This window comes from Nycticebus coucang, chromosome 10 (genome assembly GCF_027406575.1).
Source record: "Nycticebus coucang isolate mNycCou1 chromosome 10, mNycCou1.pri, whole genome shotgun sequence".
Lineage (NCBI taxonomy): Eukaryota > Metazoa > Chordata > Mammalia > Primates > Lorisidae > Nycticebus > Nycticebus coucang.
Genome location: NC_069789.1, coordinates 77,219,279 through 77,241,051, shown reverse-complemented (window position 1 = coordinate 77,241,051; position 21,773 = coordinate 77,219,279). Strand labels below are relative to the sequence as shown.

The following is a 21,773-nucleotide window of genomic DNA, read 5'->3' as shown; positions in this document are numbered from 1 at the left end:
CTCAACCTCACCCTTTGACTCTGGCCTGGGCTCATGATTTGCTTTGGCAGACAGAATGTGATGGAAATGACAATGCAAAAGTTCCAGAGCTTTGGCCTCAAGATTCTTTGCAGCTTTCACTTTTGGTCTCTTGGAATGCTCCCACTGTGGTGGAGAAGCCTAAGCTTCTATGGTGAGTGATCATATGGAAAAAGTGGTCCAGCCCCAAGCCAACACAAAAAGAACGTAGGCCAATGAGCAAGGCCAGCTAAGAAGCTCCAACCCCAGGTAAGCTGCCAGCAGATTGCAGCTACAGTCACATGGTTGACCCAGCATTATGAGAAATAAAAGATTTGTTATTTTAAGCTGTTAAATTCTGGAGTTGTTTGGTCTGCAGCAGGAGCCTCAGTCCTTTGTTCATTCTAAGATTAGTACACAAGTGAAATGATAACCACATTTTCACTTTGTCATAATGAATCTCCTCTTGCTAGCTCTCTGGCCTCTGGCCTGCCTCTCTCCCCCTTATACATTTTAACCCCAGGGCCGCCTTTCTGTGCCTTGAACATGCCAAAGACAATCCTGCCTTAAGGACTTTGTCTCAGCTTTTTCCTCTGTCTGGAATGCTCTTACCCAAGATATTCACTGGCTAATTCCCTCACCTCCTTCAAGTCATTAACAGAAGACTGACCACGTTAAGGCAATTGTCTCTCTCAATCTTTAGTTTTTATGTTTCATACTATTCTTCCCAAATTTTACCTCTACCGCTTTTCTTTAGTTAATCCAATATTGTTAGAAAGCGTTGGATGAACGCATCAAGGTGTACCTAGGAATGTACATTTAACATCTCAGAAACTAGAAACGCCATATTCTCTTGAAATACAACTATATTTTCTTTTCCATTACTGTGTTATTTATTTATTTTTTGAGACAGAGTGTCACTTTGTCACCCTGGGTAGAGTGCTATGGTGTCATAGCTCACAGCAACCTCTGACTCTTGGGCTTGAATGATCCTCTTGCCTCAGCCTACAAGGTAGCTGGGACTACAGGTGCCTGCCACTGTATCTGGCTATTTTTTTCCATTTTTTTTAGTAGAGATGGGGGTCTCTCTCTTGCTCAGGCTGGTCTCCAACTCCTGAAGTCACGTCGGCCTCCCAGAGTGCTAGTAGATTACAGGCATGAGTCACTGCGCCCCATCAGGGTCACCAGTTTTGTTTTATTTGTTTGTTTGTTTATTTATTTATTGCAGTTTTTGGCCGGGGCCGGGTTTGAACCTGCCACCTCTGGTATATGGGGCCAGTGCCCTACTCCTTTGAGCCACAGCCGCCACCTAAGGGTCACCAGTTTTAATTAAGAGAAACAAAGTCACTCCTTCCTTGATAACCATTATATAACTAGGAGGAAAACATATTTCATTTAAAATAGTGTCTCTACAATTTCCATGGGTTTACTAAATTTTATTATTTGCTATGTTCTGTTTTGGAGACAATCTCACTCTGTTGTCTGAGGGCTGGAGTGCAGTGGCATCATGATACTTCATTGCAACTCAAACTTCTGTGCTCAAGTGATCTTCCTGCCTCAGCTTCCCCAGTTCTAGTTAGAACTACAAGTTCATGCCACCACCCTGGCTAAATTTTGTATTTTTTTGAGACAGAGCCTCAAGCTGTCACCCTGGGTAGAGTACTGTGGCATCACAGCTCACAGCAACCTCCAACTCCTGGGTTTAAGCAATTCTCTTGCCTCAGCTTCCCAAGTAGCTGAGACCACAGGCACCTGCCACAATGCCCGGCTATTTTTTGGTTGCAGCTGTCGTTGTTTGGTGGGTCCGCGCTGGATTTGAACACGCCAGTTCAGGTGTATGTGGCTGGCGCCTTAGCCACTTGAGCCATAGGTGCCGAGCCTAAAGTTTTGTATTTTTTATAAAGATAGGATCTCACTCTGTTGCTCAAGCTGGTCTCAAAACTCCTGGCTTCAAGCTATCTTCCAGCCTTGGCCTCCTCAAGTGCTAGGATTGCAGGCATGAGCCATTAAGCCTAGCTGGTTTACTTAACTTTAAAGAGTCATTGTGAAATTGTCTTATTCATGGAGATTTTTTGAAAATGTTTTATGTCTGTTTTAATCTCCTTAAAGGAGTCTACCAAATTTATCTTCAGATAATTTTTTTCCTACCGAGAGAAAGTTTCTACCTGTGGTTTTAATCTATCATAGAAACCACTGTTGTGCAAATAAATAAGGACACATTCATATACATCAAAAGATATTCAGGTGAAAAATTAAAAACTCTGTAGGCTTTTCAGACTTCAAAGAACTGTATGTTGTATTTTTCACAGCATGTCATGTTGTGGTTTAATGAGTGCGATCTCTTTTGTATTTGTAATTTCTTAAGGCACATCAGGCGAGTGGAAATGATCTTAAATAACTTGAGTTATTGCTCAGGTTAAACCTCTTGGGGGATTCCTTAGAAACACATAGCTGAAAAATAATAACCTTGGAGATCCTAACTCCCGCCTGGGAAGTCCGTTTCATCTTGCCATGCCCAGGTATATGGCTTCCCACAGTGGGAAGCATGGGCCAGCAAGGTAGCCTAGCAGATGCCCCAGTGTCACCATAGGAATTCTGGTGGAGAAGAGTTGAGTCAAGGTCAGAACTTCAGAGAGCAGGAGAATCTTTCAGAACAGTACTTGTCAAATGGTTATTTTAGGAAGCCAATTTTCACTTGGCAAAAATTTCTGATGACTGCTTCACTTTTTGCTTATGTGCTGCTCCACTTATGTTGTTAAAGGGCCCAATGATAGGAGTAAATGCACCCAAAGGATCTCTTAACCTAGGGGATTCTGAGAAAACAGAGGATCTTTTTGCCAAATGTAAATTCAAATTAAATTTTTTTGAACATTCAAGTTTTTCTGATTTTGATAGTACTACATCTTCATTGTGGAACATAGAGGGCAGAATGGCAGAGACGGAAGACAATAATAACATTTAAAATCTCACTACCCCGTTAGGTGAGAGTTTACCAATTCCACTCGCTGGATGAAGGGCTCAACTACAACTTGAACTTTACCTTAGAAACACAGATAATGTAACCTAATCATTTGTACTCTCATCTGAAATAAAATAAGATAACATAAAATCTCACTAGCTCAAGCAACTCTTACCATTTCAGCAAATTTTCTTTCAGGCCTTTCTTGCTTATGCACATGTATTTAATCTTCTTATGACTACTTTCTTTTTTTAACTCAAAACCACAGCTAAGATTTTTGCACATTATTATAATCTGTAAACAATTCTCTTCAAGGTTACTATACCCAGGTATATTGAAAATAAAACAGCACGGGGGGGAGATTCAAATTGTTCTTCCTGATGTTTTGAAATTCATCACGGCTGGGAGTCTGGAAACAGGTAGTTGAAGAAGACAGTTACCTTTCCTTTGTCTTCTTCCTGCAGTTTAAAGGGGCTCGTCATGAATCCGCTCCATTAGAGAAACGACACAGGCTATACCTTGTTGGGGATGAGGTGCGGGTGGTGTAGAAATCATTGCCAGCACAAACCACATTGCTCAGTGATGGTCTAAGGCGCGGCATTCAGAGTGTAGTCATAGCCCACAGTAGTAAGCTTTTAATCATACATGTGATATTTTTATTTTATTTTGAGACAGAGTCTCACTTTGTCACCCTTAGTAGAGTGCTGTGACATCATAGCTCACAGCAACCTCAAACTATTGAGCTCAAGTGATTCTCTTGCCTCAGCTTCCGTAATAGCTGGGACTACAGGCACCTGCCACAACACCTGGCTATTTTTTTTTGTTGTTGTTTTTGTTTGTTTAGCAGGCTGGGGCCAGGTTCAAAACCACCAGCCCCAGGAGCATGTGGCAGGCGCCCTAACCACTAAGTTACAGGTGCCCAACCCATATATGTCATTTTTAATTTTTTTTTTTTTTTTTTTTGCAGTTTTTGGCCGGGGCTGGGTTTGAACCTGCCACCTCCGGTATATGGGACCAGCACCCTACTCCTTTGAGCCACAGGTGCTACCTGTCATTTTTAATTTTTAATGACTATTCTATGAGTTCCAATTTGGGGTTACACAAAAAACACTGCCATTAATCTGAGCAATGAATTTAAAATTTAAATTAATGTAAACATGTTCATATCACAGAAGGTCTAAGAACCAGGCTTACAGAATCTGCACCACTGACTCTGGAGGGAGACCCTGCTGCTTGACCCTCTGGAGATTTCTCTCCTACAGTCCACCACCCCCAACAAAATGAATTCTTCATAGGCTGCTCCTCCATAGGCATCTGTCATTTGAATCAAAATTTTATAAGACTGGGTCTGAGGACCCACAGCCCAGCTGCAGGGAGAGTGGAAAAGCTAAGTTGGCGAGTTCTAATTTAAGAACCTGTAGGTAGGTTTATGAGGTGAGAAATTTCCCACATAGAGGAAGGCTGTTCGTAAGCTGCTGAGCAGATGAAAACGATAACAAACTCCAATACAGCTGTGTGATGTTTTAAGGTATAAATGTTTCATAGCATATTTAACTCCTTTATTGTTAAGAATTTGGGTCATTTAAGGAAACATAGATTTTTATAATTTACATCTAAGTAAAATGTACTCTTTGGCACAGCTTATCCGTTTGAGTGCATGGTCTTATGAACATTAACACATGTACATGGCATGGCTACACCGCAAACAAGACATAGGGCAATTCCTTCACCCACCCACCCCCAAATTCCCTTACGTGACACTTCAATCTTTCCCCCGTCTCCAAGTGGTGGTGACAATAATCTATTTTTTCAGTTCCTGTACATTTTCTATTCCCTGAATGTCATCATATCAAAGGAATCATGCAGTATGGAGCCTTTTTTGTCTGGCTTTTTTCACTCTGCCTAATTCTTTTGAGATTCCCTAATGCCCTTGTACCCATCAGTAGAGCCTTCCTTTTTACTGTTGAGTAGTCTTCGTCTTCCATCGTATGGATGCACTGCAGTCTGTTGATCCAATTACCAGCTGAAGGACATTTGGGTTGTTCCTAGTTTTTGACAATTAAAAACACAACAAGGAGGGCAGCGCCTGTGGCTCAAAGGAGCAGGGTGCCAGCCCCATATACCGGAGGTGGCGGGTTCAAACCCAGCCCCGGCCAAAAACTGCAAAAAACACAGCAAGTTTAGGCCTTTTTCTACAGGTTTTTGTTTAAACGAAAGTTTTCCTTTTTCTTTGGTAAAGACCTAAGAGTGGTCCTAGGGTAAAAGTATGTTTAACTTTATAAGAAACTGCCAAATCATTTTCCAAAGTGGCCATGCCAGTTTGCATTTCCATCAGCAGCGGGTATGAGAGTTCCAGGCACATCCTCAGCAGCCCTCAATTTTGTCTTTATTTTAGCTATGCTAATATATGTTAAAAATAATGCTGATACTAATCCTTGATGAAATTCCGGGGTAGAAAATAAAACTGTGGTCGGTGGTGCTGTGGTTCAAAGGAGTAGGGCGCCGGTCCCATATACGGGAGGTGGTGGGTTCAAACCCAGCCCCAACCAAAAACTGCAAAAAAAAAAAAAAAAAGAAAGAAAAGAAAACTGTGGAATGAAACATTACGACATGGGAACCCCAGTGAAAAGTCATGCTTTTTTCCTATTTTCTCCTGCTATGTGTGTCCCCACGAGTTCATGTGCAGGAAGCCTGGTCTGCAAGGCGGCAGTGTTGGGAGGTGGGACCTTGGGGAAGGTTATTTGGGTCATAGGGGAGGGAAGCTCCAAACGTCACTGCTATGGTTTGGATATGGTGTGTTTGATCTCACCAAGCCTCATTTTGAAACTTGATCTCCAGCATTGGGGGTGGGACCTAGTGGGAGGTATTTGGATTGTGGGGCTGGATCTCTCCCCAATGTCTTGGTGCCTTCCCACAGGAGTGAATGAATTCTCACTCTTAGTTCCCAAAAGAGCTGGTTGTTGAAAAGAGCCCAGTACCTCCTCATCTCTCTATTGCCTCTTCTCTCTGTCCTGTGATTTCTGCACACAAAGCTCTCCTTTGCCTTCTACCATGAGTAGAAACAGCCTGAAGCTCTCCCCAGAAGCAGAGGCTGGTGCTGTGCTTCTTGTACAGCCTGCAGAACCACGAGCAAAAATAAACCTCTTTTCTTTATGAGTTACCCAGCTTTAGGTGTTCCTTTATAGCAACATATATGGACTAAGAGATTCACAAATAGAGTGACGCCCTCTCATGGGATGAACTCTTGCTGAATCAGCCCCACAAGGGCAAGTTGTTATAAAGTGAGGCTGCCTCTCGTGTTGGATCTCCTTTTTCACACACAGCCTCTTTCCCTTCCACTTTTCTACCTTGTTGTGAAGCAGCACAAGGCCTTCACCATACGTGGTTGTCCATTTTGGGCTTCCAGCCTGCAGAGCAGTGAGCTAAAGAAACTTCTTTTCTATATAAATTACCCAACTTTTCTTATAAAATTTTATTACCTTGGGGGCGGCACCTGTGGCTCAGTGAGTAGGGCGCCGGCCCCATATGCCGAGGGTGGCGGGTTTAAACCCAGCCCCGGCCAAACTGCAACAAAAAAAATAGCCGGGCGTTGTGGCGGGCGCCTGTAGTCCCAGCTACTCGGGAGGCTGAGGCAGGAGAATCGCCTAAGCCCAGGAGTTGGAGGTTGCTGTGAGCTGTGTGAGGCCACGGCACTCTACCAAGGGCAGTAAAGTGAGACTCTGTCTCTACAAAAAAAAAAAAAAAAAAAAAATTTTATTACCTTGGAGATAAGAAGAAAATGTGAATGAAGTAGATGATAGTAATTCGGTGAATTATTAGTTGATTACTTGGCCAACCCCCAAAAGTTCCACATGAGGGAAGTTCCTTAGGAAAGAGTAATAACACCTGTTTTGCATCATATTTTTATTTATCAGCCACTTTTGGAACTTTGAAGGACAGACATGCTTGCTCATGGAGGAGAGGAAATTTAATAGAAGCCACTGGAAGTCCAGAAGTTCGTATCTATACGTGCATTTTCTCCATTGAGCCTGTCGTGACCGCAGATGTTCCTGTGATTTCTCTACCTTCACATTTGTCCTTTTTGTGAAATCTGCTCATCTAGGTTGTGATTTGACTCAGTTCCTGGTTTCTGCACTATTTCTTAGTCACTACCCATTCTCCCCCGCCTTGAACAACTCTTACTACCAAACTCACTGACTTCCCTGGCTTCGGATCGACTAGCGTCAGCATTTTGACAATTGTTGTTGGCTTCAGACCCAGCCCTAATCTTCCAGTTTTCATCCAACCCTTGCCTGAATGTGTGGGACTTGGCATTATTGATAACTTGAATGGACACACTATTGGTGTATAAATGAATCAAATTTATGGGTGACATAAAGCCAGGAGAATAACTAATCTTGTTGGATGGAAGAATTAGGACAGAGAAAATAGGATGGAATAAAGAACTGAAACTAACAACATAAATTGTGGCTGAATGGAATTCTGAACTTAGTTTTAAAACTCAGCTGCACAAGCATAGAATGGGATGTATGAATTAACCTCTGCTTCATATGGAAATGACATAAGGTTTGAGCAGATTGCATTTCATATGAGTCACTGGAATGGTGCAGTAAGTAGGGCTGCCAAAACAAAACCCCCCAAACTTCAATATGTCCAGAAGCTACACTGATAAACACACCGAGTGGATCAAAGTTATGCTCTCTCTTTATTCCACTAGTTAGACCATATGTAGAGTGTCAGATTCAGCTTGGGGTAACACGCTCTAAGGCAGACAAAGACAAACTAGAGTGTGTCTATCTTCACCTTTCATTGAAATCTAGTTTCTGTCTTACCAGGATGACTTTTTTTGTAAGCCAATGGACACATTTCACGCCTTCTCATACCTGACCACTCTGCAGCATTTGACATACTGACACTCCCTTCTAACAGTTGTTTTCTTTGGTTTCTCATCACAATACCCTTACTCTGTTTTTCCCTACTTTTCTGAGTATGACTTTTTCTCCTCATGCTCCATGAATATAGATGTTCCCCAAGTTTCCTAGCTCACTTTTCTATAGTTTCTCCAGTGGAGATACTCTATCTACTCCCACTTCCAAATATATACCATTGACACCCAAATCCTTATTTCCAGCTTTGACCTTTTTGAACTCTAGATATATATACTATGTAACTCTAGTTTTGGTTTGGGTGAAAATAGTTGATCAATAAATGCCCAGAAGACAACAACAAAAATCTCTTATAGGAAGTAACACAATACCAAAGGAAGTTTTTTCCTGGGTAAGACAAATCTGGTGGAGATTTCTTGCAGTCAGGAGGCCCTTGCAGAAGACAGTTAACCATTGAATCACATTGTTTTGCCTGAATTGAACTCTGGGAAGAGATGTTTTCTTGAAGAAATGGATTTATATGGCCTCCTGCAAGTGGGAATCAGAGTGGAAAGGGAAAGTTGATGAGCCCCACCTTTAGAAAGAAATAGTGGCCTGCCAACCAGCAAATCTTCCTTTTACCTCCTTAGAAGGAGGCAAAAGTGGTAGACCTGGAAACTTAAATGTAGGAACTTGTCATTTTTTATAATTTCTAGATGTTTTAAAATTATTTTTGTGTCACTTATCTTCCAATAGTGCTTGGAAACAAAAGCTACAGCATGAAAAAAGAAATGTTCCTCGCTTTCCTTTGAAGATAACAAGAAAGGGAAGAAGTGAACAAAAGATGTCTACTCTGGGTTGGGTTTGGGGAGAGAAGATTTTTAAGAGAAAAGGCGTAGACTGTGAGGTAGAGGCTACTGAGGGCCCGGAGGGATATTTTGAGGAAACTGCTTCTAGGAAAACACAAAGAATTCATTTGTAAAAAGACTCAATGAAGGAATTCAAAGCCATGCCATAGAAAAATGAGAAGGATTTGGGAATAGTTAACCTGGAAAAGGGATCTCCTTATTCGGCGATGCTTGAAAGCTACCTTGAAGAAAAGAGTTCAGAATGTTGTATGTAGCCGTGATAGAATTGGATGCCTGGGACGGAAATTAATGGTTGGAGATGATGGTAGAGAAAGAGGGGAGATTGGAAGGGCAATATTTTTGCTCTCTGAATAGTAGAGTTGTCTGAAAATGGAACGTTTCCTTAGGAAGATAATTTTCTATCCTTGGCAGATGACTGCTTAGCAAGAAGGTTTTAATGGGGAAATGCAAGACCAATGGGTACATTTGCACTGGATAAAATTTAGGGTATCTCCTAACCCTAAGAGTTTAAGATTCTATGAATATATTGAATATCTAGACATCCAGAGGGAAAAAAATATCTCTCCTCCAAAAGCTTACCATCTGGTTGTGAGTCAAAATACATATGAAATCATTAAAAATTTCTTAGTGGTACATAGTTAAATGCCAAAACCAATATTTCCAGCTGTAATAGCCAAGGAAATTTATAGAAAGGAGACTTAAAATGATTCTGGGAACAGAATACGAGTCCTGACGTGGTCCTATGTGTTGGGCAGACAGAAAAACAAAAGAACATTCCTGATAAGACAGCACACTATAAGATGTGGAATAAAATTGTAACAAGATTCATAACCTTTTATTCATAACTTTTTATTCAGCCTTCATTAAAATTTTAAAGAAAGCCATAGATCACTGCGGCGCCTGTGGCTCAACAGAGTAGGGCGCCAGCCATGGCCAAAACTGTAAAAAAAAAAAAAAACAGAAACAAGCACCAAGGTGACCAACATAAAAAAAAAGCCATAGATCACTAGGCACAACAATATTCTAATGAGAAAACCGGAAGGGCAAAGTTTGATACAAGTGCTTTTTTTTTCTTTTTTTTTTTTGTAGAGACAGAGTCTCACTGTACTGCCCTCGGGTAGAGTGCCGTGGCGTCACACGGCTCACAGCAACCTCTAACTCTTGGGCTTACGCGATTCTCTTGCCTCAGCCTCCCGAGCAGCTGGGACTACAGGCGCCCGCCACAACGCCCGGCTATTTTTTTGTTGCAGTTTGGCCGGGGCTGGGTTTGAACCCGCCACCCTCGGCATATGGGGCCAGCGCCCTACTCACTGAGCCACAGGCGCCGCCCGATACAAGTGCTTTTAAGAATATTATATTCTAGGGCAGCACCTGTGGCTCAAAGGAGTAAGGCACCAACCCCATATGCCAGAGGTGGTGGGTTCAAACCCAGCCCCAGACAAAAACTGCAAAAAAAAGAATATTATATTCTAGAGTGGCACCTGTGGCTCAGAGAGTAGGGTGCCAGCCCCATATACCAAGGGTGGCGGGTTCAAACCCAGCCCCAGCCAAACTACAACAACAAAAAAATAGCCAGGTGTTGTGGCGGGTGCCTGTGGTCCCACTACTCGGGAAACTGAGGCAAGAGAATTGGCTAAGCCCAAGACCTGGAGGTTGCTGTGAGCTATGACGCCATAGCACTCTACCGAGGGTGACAAAGTGAGACTCTGTCTCTAAAAAAAAAAAGAATGTTATATTCTAAGAGTCATATTATAATAGGTAAAGGAGAGGGATTTTCCAAATAAGTTGCCTTAGGGTTACAAAGAATAAAGAATATTAAACAAGCAGGATAAAAATTTTAAATAATATCCTTATTTGCTTGTTTGGTGGCAGGATATTGAGTTTCTAGCTAGTTGTTTTGTTTTGTTTTGCTTTGCTTTGGAGAAAAGAGTCTTTATTCAAAAGTGGGTGTATGTTTATAGTTACCCCCCGAAAGACTGTAATCTTTTTCAAAGATTATGAGTATTTGCTATAGAAAACTGCATCTGTTAAGCATGTTTGTTAGAAATAATTGCACTTGTTTACTTGAAATTATAAAGAATGCCACAGGTCAAATATTCTCATTCATCTTGAGATAATCAACATGTTGACCATGACCCTTGATCTTGTTATAATTAAGCTAAGCAGTAGATATAAATAATGTGAATTCTGTTGCTAAGTCAGGGAGGGAAAAAATCTTTGTAGAGCTTTCTGCTTACTAGCCTTTTAAGTTGCTTTTTTTTCTTTTGTTTTTTGAGACAGAGTCTCAATCTGTCACCCTAGGTAGAGTGCTTTTCTGTCATAGCTCACAGCAACCTCAAACTCTTGGGCTCAGAGATCCTCTTGCCTCAGCCTCCCACGTACCTGGGACAGCAGGTGCCTACTATAATGCCTGGCTAGATTTTCTGTTTTTAGTAGAAACGGGTCTCGCTTTTGCTCAGACTGGGGTTTTTAAGTTTTTAAAAATATTTTTAATGGAAAATTCATTTTCAAAACCAAGGCAAACATCAAGGTTCTCTGACAGGTCAAAGACTTGGAGTTGGGAATGATCATGTGTTTTTTTTCACTTAATGCTGAATTTGGCTAGAACAGCAAATCAGTATGGGGAAGTGTTCAGAGTGACCAACCAAGGTTAGCAGTATGAATGTTTATAGTTAGTATGGTTTGGAAACAAGGTTATGGGTCTTGGCGTCAAACAGAAGTCATTCACATCCTGGTGAGATAGAAAGATTGCATTGGTGGCCTCAGGTAATGGCTGCCCTAGACTCATGCCCAATGCAGTATGACTTTGCAGCTTTTCCTAGCCATTGAAACTAGGCTGGCCATGTGACTTGTTTTAGCCAATAGAATATAGAGGAAGTGACAGTGCACTAGTCCTAAGCCGAGGTCTCAAAAAACCTTTTACTTCTCCCCCTTTCAATCTCCCCACTCCCCTGCCCTGAGAACTTTTCTTCTTATCATAAGAATAAGCCTGGACTAGGCTGCTGAAATCTCAGAGGCCCCAAGGAATAAGAAGGCCCAGTTGTCCCAGGTGTGGTTAGTTTAGACCAACAAACAGCCGCTGACTCCCAAACGTATTGAAAGAGCCAGGGAGCCAGCCAGGATCAGAACTGTCTACCTGATGCATTAGTAGTCTGAGCTTACTGTTTTAAGGTACTAAGTTTTGGAGTGAAATGTTTCACTTGGTTCCACCAGTTACTAGCTGTGTGACCTTTGGGAAGTTGCTTAACTTTTCTGAGCCTCATTTTGTTCATGTGTGCTTCAATGTCTTTTTTTTTGTAGAGACAGAGTCTCACTTTATGGCCCTTGGTAGAGTGCCGTGGCCTCACACAGCTCACAGCAACCTCCAACTCCTGGACTTAAGCGATTCTCTTGCCTCAGCCTCCCGAGTAGCTGGGACTACAGGCGTCCGCCACAACGCCCGGCTATGTTTTGGTTGCAGTTTGGCTGGGGCCAGGTTTGAACCCACCACCCTTGGTATATGGGGCCGGCGCCTTACCGACTGAGCCACAGGCGCCGCCCTATACTACCTCTTTTAATAGTCACAATAATCTTGTTATGAGGGTGTCATCCTTCCCATTTTACAAACAAACTCTTACGAAGTTTAAACGATTAGCCCAAGAAGTGACACTGTGAGTTGTCAGCCATACAACTTTCTCATAAAGGACCTCGAAAGAAGTAAACCAAGCTTATAAGGGAACTTCGTGAAGAATTTCAAAATGTAATTTGAAAAGCACGGAGCTTGTTTATATTAAGCATATCTCCCTTAAGTGGAATAACTGAAATTTTCAGTGCAGAAACGATAACCCACAGATCTGAATGCAGTAAGGGCAAAGGCTGATTGTTTTGTTCATTATTCTATTCCCAGGGCCCAGCAGTCTGCAACACATTAGTAGATACCAATTTTTTTCCTTCTTTTTTTGTAGAGAAAAGGTCTCTCTGTATTGCCCAGGCTGATCTCAAACTCGTCTTCAAACGATCCTCCCACCTAGGCCTCTCAAAATGCTGGAATTACAGGTGTGAGCTACAGAAAATAGCTTTGTCCAGCCCAGAAAATATTTTTTGAAAGAATTAATCCATGAATTAATCCTGACTGAATAAAGGTACATGGAAATCATTATCTATTCTAATGCCTAAATTGAAAATTTAAGTGTTCAAAACTTGAATTCTCCAATGCACAGAAATAAAATCACCTTCCTTTTCTCCCACATGATCTTTCTCAAGCCAATGTACAGAAAAACTTGTCCCCACATTGTGTAGGCAACAGCACAGAACAGTGAGGGAGTAGAGGGGAGCAGTTGAAGTCTTACCTGGAGAAACCATCTCTTAAGTTCAAGATCACCTTAGTGTCTTTACTATTCTGTGTCCTATCCTGCCCCCTTGGAATTGCTAATACAAAGAGAACTCTCACTGTGACATATGTGCACTGCTTGGTGCAGAGACCAAAGCGGGAGAAACAACTGAGTTCACAGGTCTAAAAACAGCATTCATAGAGGACTCAGATTCTGGGAAAGAGTGTGTAGGAGCTGGCGTAAAAAAATCTTGGTAAGTTTTCTTCAAGGTAGGCAGCCGGATTTTGGACTTTAGTTCATGACAGAGAGAAAATAACAGAGGCAAGAAATAAAGGGCAGGATTAACTTGAACTTTCTTGAATAGAGTCACAGTTGCCTTTGTTTGTGCTGCAGAACCCTTCTCCTCTTCCTGCAGAACCATTTGCTTCTCAGCCTTCCCAACTGGATGAGCTCCCTGAAAAGCGGGGACGATGTCTTTTTTCATGCTCCCTGCCAGAGGCAGATGCTGTCCATAAACTCTTGGGCATTTGCTTTCGCAGACTTGGGTGTAATTCAAAGATGAATTTCTTTTATTTTTTATTTTTATTTTTTTTTTTTTATTGTTGAGGATTCATTGAAGGTACAATAAATCAGATTACACTGATTGCATTTGTTATTTAGGTTTTTTTTTAATTTATTTTTTGAGACAGAGTCTCACTATGTCATACTGGGTAGAGTGTTGTGGCATCACAATTCACAGCAACCTCAAACTCTTGGACTCAAGCCATTTTCTTGCCTCAGCCTCCCAAGAAGCTGGGACTACGGGCACTCGCCACAACGCCTGGCTATTTTTTTGTTGTGCTGTTGTTGCAGTTGTCATTGTTTTATTTTTTTATGTATTTATTTATTGATTGATACAGAGTCTTACTTTGTCGTCCTCGTTAGAGTGCTATGGTGTCACAGCTCACAGCAACCTCCAACTCTTGGGCTTAAGTCAGTGGTTTTCAACCTTCCTAATGCCGCAGCCCTTTAATACAGTTCCTGTGGGTCGTGACTCAAGGTTGAGAAATGCTGGTTAAGCAATTGTCTTGCCTCAGCCTCCCGAGTAGCTGGGACTATAGGTGTCTGCCACAATGCCCGGCTTTTTTTTTGTTGTTGTTGCAGTTGTCATTGCTGTTTTAGCTGCCTGGGGCCAGGTTCAAACCCGCCACCCTTGATATATGGGGCTGGCGCCCTACCCACTGAGCCACAGGCACTGCCCCAGTTGTTGTTTTAGCTGGCCAGGGCAGGGTTTGAACCTGCCAGCCTTGGTGTGGCGCCCTACACACTGAGCTACAGGCACCGCCCCCAAGAATCTTAATCTTTCTGCATTGTTTACATCACAGGGACCTTAGGAAAATCCAGTGGGGACTGCTGCTCTGAAAAGTAGGAGGTGATTCGTGATAACTAGCCTAATTTGGGTGTAACTTGACTCTGAAACTCATAGTCAAGTTTCATCACTGAAGCAGAACTATCTCAGTAGCCTGAGGGTAAGTAAAGTCAACCAGCTCCACAGACCTATGGGATCATTAGCTATATCTCCACTTGTCTCCTACTTCTGGGATGGGTAATATCTATTTATTCATTCAACATATTGCTATATGCAGGGACTTATGCTCTGCTCAAAGACTGAAGGACCGTACTTGTCCCAAAGGCACAGGAAAGGTAGAGGGCTGCAGTGGAGTGAGAGATGACAGAAGTGGGCGAGTAAATTAGGGTAAGAGTTCAAAATGGTATTATTGGCTGTGGGGGCAGGGTGAGGATTTATCAAGACTTGTCCCATGGCTCGGCACTGGTAGCTCAGCGGCTATGGCACCAACCACATACACGGGAGCTGGTGGGTTCGAATCCAGCCCAGGCCCTCCAAACAACAATGACAACTACAACCAGAAAACAGCTGGGCATTGTGGCAGGCACATGTAGTCCCAGCTACTTGGGAGGCTAAGGCAAGAGAATTGCTAAGCCCAAGAGTTTGAGGTTGCTGTAAGCTATGACACCACAGCACTCTACCAAGGGTGACAGCTTGAGATTCTGTCTCAAAAAAAAAAAAAAGGACTTGTCCCAACACTTACAGGAAAAGTGAGAAGGGTCAGATAGAGAAGGGAAATACAGATGTTTTTGGCAAAGGAATGAATATGGCAAACATTCAGAGGTGTTCAAGTATAAGCAACTCCCAGGATGGCTGAGAAGAGAATAGTTTTAGTTGACCACTCACAAGGCCTCCATCAGTCCTGTCCAAGCCACATCCAATAAATACATATATACTCTAAGAAAAAACTCGGCAACCGGAGTGTCAAAGCAACTCTATCACCCCCAATTTCAATCTGATATACGTTCCAGAGGGGCTACTCTGGGAGGGACTATTGCGTGCTGGAAGTTTGGTATAGACAGAGGACAGGGAGAAAGCAAGCTTGTACCATCCTGAGTGTCCCCATCGCTGCTGCACTTGACTTCTCCAATACTTCTTCCTTCCCTGCCTGAAGCTATTGGTGTAGAGGTAAAGCCAAGATTACAGACAAGTTTGGGCTCTCACTGGCCATGTCCACGCTGATAATCTGAGTTTGGTGATGTCAGGGATCCCATCTGCTGTGTTCTCTTCTGTTTCTCTGCATATAGTGGATACACACTCATTATTTCTTGAATGAATAAGTTCCTGGGTAAATAACAACTCAACTGTTCAATTCATGGATGTGGTGAGTAAATGTTGTTTTATTCATGATTACAGAAAGAATGAGTGTTTTGCTCGATACTACCCACTGAAAATAAATTTAAGCTTGAACAGCAGTTCAATTATGTCAAGAGTAATTGCCCATTGCTGTGTTATGGACGTGATCCAGTTCCTAGAGAAATAAGCATAAAGTGGCTTCCCTGGAGATTCCTTCCCGACAACAGCAAAGTAAAAATTCCATATACTAGCAAGAGTGACTCACCTTTTCATTTCTGAAGGCTGTTCCTTCTAGCTCAAGTATGACATTTGCTTAAAAGATGAAACCAGCCCTATTCCAAATAAATGATGTCTGGACAGCTCTTTAAGGACAAATACTTTATTGGAATATAGGCACATGGCAAAGTAAATACGTGGTTACAAAGTGTTTCAAATTTATTTGCTTTATATAGTGACCAGAAATCAATCCACAGTGTAGATTTCTTTTCTTAAAGTTGCAGACTGTGGAAGGCAGACCCTAAAACCTGTTGGTTTATATTAAAATAAGAAGGCACATGTTGCCAACTTACTTTTAAGTCAGTGATGTCTTTCCCTTCCCCCATATTAAAATTTCTATGTAGCTCGTATCACATATCACTTGTTCAAATGCATTAAAATCACTTTTGTGTGGGAGAATTGTGAAACCTGTTGAAATCACTAGCTCTGATATGAAGGATTACAACACTGGACTTGAGAATCTTTATAATAAAATGCATAAATTCAGAAAGCTTTCAGAAAAATTGGAATCTTATTTTTGTAGTCTCCAAAATCCTTTAAAAAACGAATTTACTCTGTATAATGCCAGGTACTATAGTCTCTGTTACAAGCTACAAAAGAAAAATGAGCTCTTTCTTTTTTTCAAGGAAAATATTCTTTCTTTGTGAAAGGTCAACAGTAACATAACTGGTTTAAAATCATGAAGTTTTTGCCAAAAACCCTTAAGGTTTTATGCATTTCTAATGTCTTTGCCCAGAGGAGAGAGCCCCAGGGCAGCACACAGAGGCTTTTCGTGTTGTTCATTTAGATCAGGATAATCTTGCTCCATCTGGAAACAACACATACAAGTCCGTACAAAAAGCAAGATGAAAACTCGGAATAGAATGTTATTCCACTCAACATGTTAAAATGCAATGGACTATTTTAAATGCACTCTAGTTTCCTGTTCCATCTTCAAATGAAACAATCGTCTTGCTTATGCTAGAGAACTTGTCTTTCGTGAAGTATGTCCAGAAAAACTCTTTGTGCTCTTGAGTATGACCTTCCACTCAGTACCCAGGACTCTCGGGCCTGCAGGATGGATAAAGGAAGGGCACTGATGTTCATCCGATCCAATGCAGTGAAATGTATTTTCTTTTAGGGTTGAAAAAAATCTCTTAGCTTTTCAGGAAGTGCAATAACTCATGAGGTGAGCACAGGGAGGAAACTCCGGCCTGGGGTCAGCCTGGGCTGGGATCCCACCCTAGCCACGAATCTCCCAGAGAGAAGGACAGTCTTTATGGGGACAAGCCCTGCTCCTTTGGCTCCCTGCCTTCCTGGGCAGCGCATCTGGCCATCTGCCCTTTGGACTTTACCTAAGACTCAACAAAAGCAAAAAGTTGGATTCAAAACATCTCTCTGCCTGACAGCAAGCCCCAAGTAGTCCCTGCACAGCAGTGCACTAGGGGTCGAATTCCCATGCTTCCTGAGCAGCCTGAAACATGCCCAGGCCCTGTGCTGGACACCAGGGATATTAAAGCAATTGAGGAGGTAGGAAGCCGTTACTCAAAGCTCTGGGTTTCTAGCAGGAAGCACATATGATGACTAAACCCTAGTTTCTGTCCTTGAAGAGAGGAGCCTCTGGGAGAGACAGGAAGTAAACAATGTCAATGTACTGGGCTGCATGCCACGATCTGAGTGAGCACTGGGTGAAGCAGGGGCCTTCTTCACCTACGACGGGATCCCTCATAGACATGATGATCTAAACCTTCCAAAAAAAGAGGCCACCATTTGATATGAGAGTCTAAAGACACTGATTATTATTCATTACTTATGACTAGAAATCCAAGAAATTCTTCATGAGGGGTGGGGAAGACAATATTTTAATTCCCGGTTAAATGGTTGAACTGTGGGCCAAATTTTCCAAAAAATTTAAAAAGACATAAACTTACTTGACTGTGATGATCAAACAAACTCTTACGACAGTATGTTGGGATGTAATATGAAAATTTGTGGAAAGAAACTTCAAGACATAGTACCTGGGACTGAAGATTTTGGGACACAGTCTAGTATTTTTCTTTTCTGTTTTTTTTTTTTCTAGTATTTTTCTGACGGACAATAAATAGAGCAATGTTTTTTAATCTTTTGCAAGTAAGTTCATTTCATCTTTATCATTAATGATTAAAGGTCATGATCAATTTAGAACATGTATTTGTGTCTATTTCCATGAAAATGTAAGTTCCAGGAGGAAGAAACAGCATCCTCTTCACCATGGTATCCCCAGAGCTTAGTACCGGAACTCAAGTAACTTGTTGAATGACCAAAGAATGATTTCTATTTTGGGTAACATTTTTGAAACTTGATGGTATATACCTTAATTTTTGTCTCCACCTATTTATTCATTTATTCATTTTGTTGCCTTCTAGGAATGAACCAGGACTATTTGAACAGAAAGAGAACAAAACCATCATAGTTTGAAAATTAGCATGTTTTCTCTTCTAGATCAAATTCCCTGGGACCTTTTAATTCATACTAGAATCACTAGAATCAGCACCTTTTTTTTTTTTTTTAATTACGCCAAACACAGTACGTGGCAAGGAGTTGCTGTTCAAATAATGTTTGTTTAATTGGTAGGCTTTAAGCTTGATAACTTACAGCTAAGCCCTTTGCACAGTCTAAGGCTAATTTGGAATGCGTTTGGGCTCATATACAACAATGAAATTTTCCTGCCTCATCTGAATTTCTTTAAAAGGATATTAATTAATAAGAATCAACAAGATTAATTAAAAAGAAAGTGATAGCAGAATTAGTAACAAGCCACACACGCCTGCAGGCCACACCTTCCTCCCTCCCTTCACTTCCGTCAGCCTTCTCTTGTGGTCTGGGTGTGACAGGTGGTGGGGCGCACACAGCAGGGGAGACTGCTCATGAACTGCTCTTTTCTTGGACCCAGACTGTGAACAAATGCTGAGTCCCTAAGAGATAGTGACTTTGGTATAGTAGATGATGAAGCTAGAGTTACAGTATACATTAGATTCATATATGAAATTAAAAAGCCTTAAAGTGTGTAAGTGTCACACCATCAAAATGTGCAGAGTATATTGAAAACTGTGCTGTTTTCACAGCCTTCACTGCAGTTTCACTCCCTCCCTCAGCACTCTCGGCTCCCCCGCCCAAGCTCCTCATTGCCTTTGTAATGCCTATTAAAACACTAAAGCAATCACTGGTGGTAGAACAGTTCAGTCCTACAGAAGGGGGCTGTCTGCATTCATTTCCTCTGGTTTTCGTATTCACATTAAGAAAATAATTAACAAATCTTTTTTTTTGGTTAACATCTCACGTGCAGCCCCTAAGTGTACCCATAACTATAACCCTTTGATTAGCTTTGTCAAAGACTTTTGCCAAACTGTCCCTTTCACTCTTCCAAGGGCTGATCTGGGTAACTGTCCTGACAAGATTCTCTCTTCTTTACATCCTCTGTATGGGAAACTAGGACCTCTGTGTTGGGAACATTCTCTACTACCCACTGGCACTCATGAACACGAGCAGCCTTAATCTCCTGTTTATTCGTGCTGGCCATGACCTTGCCTGGGCTGTTCTTCTCTCCGACCTGTTCTTGTTCCTCAGAAACCCGGCTCTCACTGGGGCAGGTGGGGTCAGAACCTACAATGCAACCTTCTTGCAGCATCACCTCACCCTGCACTGTGCACTCGGCCTCTCCTCCCTCCTGGGTGACCAGTGTGGAAGCCTTCTCTGTGGGCTCCCCAGCCTCCACTGGCTCGCTGGCCTCTACTGGCTCCCCAGCCTCCACTGGCTCTATTGCCTCTGCCTGCTCCCCGGCCTCCACTGGCTCCCTAGCCTCCGCTGGCTCCCCAGCCTCCACTGGCTCCCCGGCCTCCACTGGCTCCCCGGCCTCCGCTGGCTCCCCGGCCTCCACTGGCTCCCCAGCCTCCACTGGCTCCCCGGCCTCCACTGGCTCCCCGGCCTCCGCTGGCTCCCCAGCCTCCACTGGCTCCCTGGCCTCCATTGGCTCCCCAGCCTCTGCTGACTCCCTGATCTCCACTGGCTGCTCTGCGGGGCCTGGGCAGTCAGCCTTGGGGAGGCCTCCACAGGCTGGCTCAGAGGCAGAGCCACTTGGCTCTGGAAATTCCCCCAATTCCCAAGCCCCTGCTTCAGCCTCCAGAGGAGGAGGATGGGCCTTCCCCTCACTGGCTTCACTTTCTTTACAGTTGTCCAGAGGGGAGGCAGCTGCCCGCTGGGCCTCTGTGCAGATTTGTGTTTTTTCATCTTCTTTTTCATTTTCTTGAGGAGAAAGGGTATCTTCCTTGGTATCTTTTTCAGTTGCTAGAGCAGATGCGACAGGGACCTCAATGGTCTCTGTCAACAACTTTCTCAGCTCATTTAAGGAGCCTGAGGCAGAGACAGATTTTAGCTCTTCGTGGGTGGATTCTTCATCTTTGGGGGTCCCTCCAAACTCCAGCTGTGCTGCAGGTGTGCCCACGAGTCCTGACGTGTCCTCCGCAGCCACAGGACTCACAACGGGGTCCTCCATTCTTGAAATGATCACCTGCTCATCCCCACCTGGGGGAGGGCTGGGATCAGGCAGAGAAAGGCTTTCTCGTTTGGCCAGTGGACTAGGGACCACAGGCTGCTGCTTTTCCTCTGACTCCTGGAACACTTCATTATTCAGAGTCTCACTACCCAGGACTCCTGGCAGAAGGCCAGAGGCTGTCCTGGCAGGGCTGGCCTGGTTGGACCCTGTGGGGATTTTTAGATCTGTTAAGCTGGACACGCTTTCACTGGGCAAGGCCATGTTGTCTTCAAATAAGTTGTGTTTCTTCAGGATAGCAGCTTCCTTTATCACTGAGAGAGATCAGAAAACAAAATACGACATTAACACCCTGCCCTGGCCAACCTGGACTTTCTAATTTCACCACCCCTTAGCCTCTCAGGCCATCCAAATTTTTCAGTATCTAACACTACCCTCTTTGGTCTCTGATGACTAAAAGACTGCAAACTCTTTCCAAACTTGGAGCCTCTGCAGCATTCATTCATTCATTTATTCTAATAGCAAATATTTGGTGCGCATCTAATATGGGACAGGCACTGGAAATCCAGAAATGAGTAAAATACAGCCTTTGCTTTCCAGGCACTCTTGGTTTGAATAGTATCATGGACATCACTTCAGGAGGCCCCTATTACATTTTATTAGCTGCCTGGGGACCAAAACTCCCCAGAGGCAGGGGCAGACCTTTCACTTCTCTCTTTTTCCCAAAGCACAATCCTGAATGTGTGACAATTCTCAGTGCTGAGCATGCAGATGAGAGAGCCTCAGTGAGCTGGAGTGTCCTAATTGAAATCTATGTGCACCAAGCTCAGTCTCAAAGGTCTGGAGAGGAAAGAGAATGACAACAGGCCAAGTGCAGTGGCTCTCACCTATAAACCTAGCACTTTGGGAAGCCGATGTGGGTTGATTGCCAGGGCTCAGGAGTTCAAGACCAGCCGGAGTGAGAGCAAGACCCTGTCTCTACTAAAAAAAATAGAAAACCTAGCCAGGTGTTGTGGCAGGTGCCTGTAGTCCCAGCAAGAGAATGTTTGTGGCTGCTGTGAGCTATGATGATGCCACAGCTCTCTACCCAGGGTGACAGAGTGAGACTGTCTCAAAAAAAAAATAATAACAATAATGACAACAATAACAGCAGCTAACATTTTTGACCATAGTCATCTGCTTAGGGCTGTGCAGGGGTTGTAGTACCCAATAATATCACATCCAATGGGTTGCCGTTCATACCCAAGACAGTAGGGATTTGTGTTTTCAGCAGCTAGCAGTTTAGTTTTCTTCTCGAACAAAATCAG

At 43.0% G+C, this 21,773-nt stretch overlaps 1 protein-coding gene across 1 annotated transcript in view; it reads right to left on the bottom strand.

Annotated features, from left to right (window-relative positions):
- Positions 1-17,989: 17,989 nt before the first annotated feature.
- The window catches only part of NIBAN1 (niban apoptosis regulator 1), a 160,619-nt gene continuing 156,835 nt past the window's right edge, over positions 17,990-21,773 (bottom strand). The window contains exon 14 of the mRNA XM_053606916.1: positions 17,990-20,780. Coding sequence (XP_053462891.1) covers positions 19,333-20,780 — 1,448 coding nt within the window. The 3' untranslated portion in view covers positions 17,990-19,332. The remainder of the gene's footprint in view (positions 20,781-21,773) is intronic.